Source organism: Primulina eburnea, chromosome 10, assembly GCF_022965805.1.
Source record: "Primulina eburnea isolate SZY01 chromosome 10, ASM2296580v1, whole genome shotgun sequence".
Classification (NCBI taxonomy): domain Eukaryota; kingdom Viridiplantae; phylum Streptophyta; class Magnoliopsida; order Lamiales; family Gesneriaceae; genus Primulina; species Primulina eburnea.
The window spans coordinates 18,078,546-18,080,941 of NC_133110.1; the positions used below are offsets into that span (position 1 = coordinate 18,078,546).

General features: G+C 39.2%; 1 protein-coding gene across 1 annotated transcript; it reads right to left on the reverse strand.

Moving 5' to 3' along the window:
• Positions 1-495: 495 nt before the first annotated feature.
• LOC140803171 (uncharacterized protein At5g48480) lies at positions 496-1,840 on the reverse strand. The gene is made up of 2 exons (XM_073158885.1): positions 1,514-1,840; positions 496-858 (listed from the first exon to the last, which is right to left on the reverse strand). The coding sequence occupies exons 1-2, from the start codon at positions 1,774-1,776 to the stop codon at positions 639-641; spliced, it is 483 nt and encodes a 160-aa protein (XP_073014986.1). The 5' UTR covers positions 1,777-1,840; the 3' UTR covers positions 496-638.
• Positions 1,841-2,396: the final 556 nt, after the last annotated feature.

A 2,396-nucleotide genomic window follows, 5' to 3' on the forward strand; every position in this document is an offset into this window, starting at 1 on the left:
ATTCATAAAACGATCAACAGAAACTTCCTTTTATCCCCTTTCTTTTCGAGACCAGAAAACGAGAAAGGAAAGAGTCAAAACTCAAAAAATACGTACATAATCCATCAGTTAAAAAATGCCAAAAAAAATTAGGTTTGCCTCCTGCTCCGCTCAATAACTACCCTTCCTATTCCAAACTTTTTATACATATTTAATTAAGATCATCAACATTAAGCAAAATAATTTTAATTTTTGACACAAACTACTACATATCATTAAGATTTTGTTGAAAAGGAAACAAAAGTAGGGTTCAAATTTAACACACAAGTCAAACTGGAAACCACCGTTCACGAGATCCGCGGTATACTAAAATCGAACTCCACAATTACACGCGTCAACCAGCAACGACATCCAAAGAGACAAAATATCAAAAAAGGGAGATCAACGAGGAGGCAGAACGACTATTAGAAAAGCCATTGATATTAACAAAAAGCAGAATTGCTAACTGCAAGAAAATTAGTACCATAAAAAGCATCGAGATGCCGATTCAATATCACTAGTACTTCTGATGATTCAGATTTTCATAGATCAACAAGGACCGAATTCATTCATATATTGTCTTTACCTAACTGATCAAAAGGGATTGAATCTAAGGACTCTCAAGCTGCCACGTCAGCGGTCTTCTTGGATGGGGAGCAGATTACCCAGACGTTGCCGTAGGGGTCCTTGACCTTGCCCACGCGCCCACCGAAACACGCGCCCTCAACCTCCGACACCTCTCCGTCGGCAACAGCACCGGCGGTCACAGCTTTGGACAAGGCAGCTTCGACGTCCTCTGTCTCCAGACAGAACACGCTACCAGTCACAGCTGTCTTCACACTATCAAATATAACATGCAATAATCCAAAAGAGATTCAGTGATTCCTTCTTCATATTATTATCCACGAAAACTACCAACAATAAATTACACATTTTCGAGAAAGCGGAAGCTGAATTATGTCAGTGGTTTAGCAATAATCATAATGAGGAAAGGCGGAATATGCGATACAAAGAAAATTACAACAGAATAAACAATATAACCAAATTAAATTAGATAAATAAATAATAAAAACTTACAGAGATACGATGCTAAGTCGTGACAAAATTTCCTGGTCAAAACGTGTGACTGACCGAACCAGAATAAGAAGAAAGATTTAAAAATCGCATTAAAATGTGTGAATGAACATTTGAGGATACAATAATAGCAACAAGGACTCGCATGCAGACCAAAGTAACAACACAAAAAGTTAACTCTACACAGGTCAACGAGTCATTTGGAAACACTAAACCATTTCCAAGGCAAAACAACAAACAGACGCATTAGACATTCTTCAGCATTATGAAAATTACGTTATATATGGTTCTAAGAAGCGATTACTAAATCCACATTTTAAAGGCCAAACCACGGATCTGAACAATCAAAACACAACGGAGAGTGAAGAGAAAAAAAAATTATACTACAAAAAGATGGCATCGCGACGGGAAAAAAACGTACGGTTCAAAGTAGTCATCAGTGAGATCAGAGACAACGATAGAGCTGGAACCAATCTTGAGCTCGGCGGAGATAACGAGAGGAAGTTCCTGCTCCGCTTTCCTCTTCGGATGGTTGACGCGGTTCACCTCCTCAGCTCCAAAGGCCTCTTTATAGAACAGAATAGCTTCGTTAGCCTTCGGCGCCTCCATCACGAGCCACGGCTTCACCGCCGCTAAAACCACCTCAACTGCCTTCTTCGACCCGTTCTGTGCCTCTTGCGCCATTTCCTTGAGAAAACCCTGTGAGAGAGAGACAGAGAGAGAGTGAAAGGGAAAAAAGCGTAGGCACATTGCGTGAACAGATGTGGGGATCTTTATAGGAAGCGAGGAAGCGGAACCGCTGAGGGGTAATTTCGGGATTAGAGAAATAAGTAGCCCCAGCTTTTCTCTTTACTCTTTTGCCCCTACTGGTTATCGACCAATCGACGGAGATCGCCACTCTGTAATCATGACGTACCTATCCCCGATTAAATTCATCCAACGGTAAAAAAAATGCTTTCGCGGTTGGAACGTAATTCAAATCAACCGTCCACGAAAAACTACTAATTTGTTATACCAATGGGTGTATATTTACAAAATCATCCCCTCCTTTAACCGATAACAAAACCACTCGATCAGGGATTATTTGGTAAAATGAAAATCTGGATCTCCGTGCCAAATAGTTCCACTTTAGTCATCCCACCAAAATAGGGTTTCTTTCATAAATAATTTTTAAAAAATACAGTAAAATAAGATATTACAAAACTATCGTGAAGCGTCAATGTTGAGAGAAAACTATGCAAAATTGTAGCATCTGCAGAAAAATTTATTCGGTAAATTTTAAAAAAATTATAAGTTTTTTATAT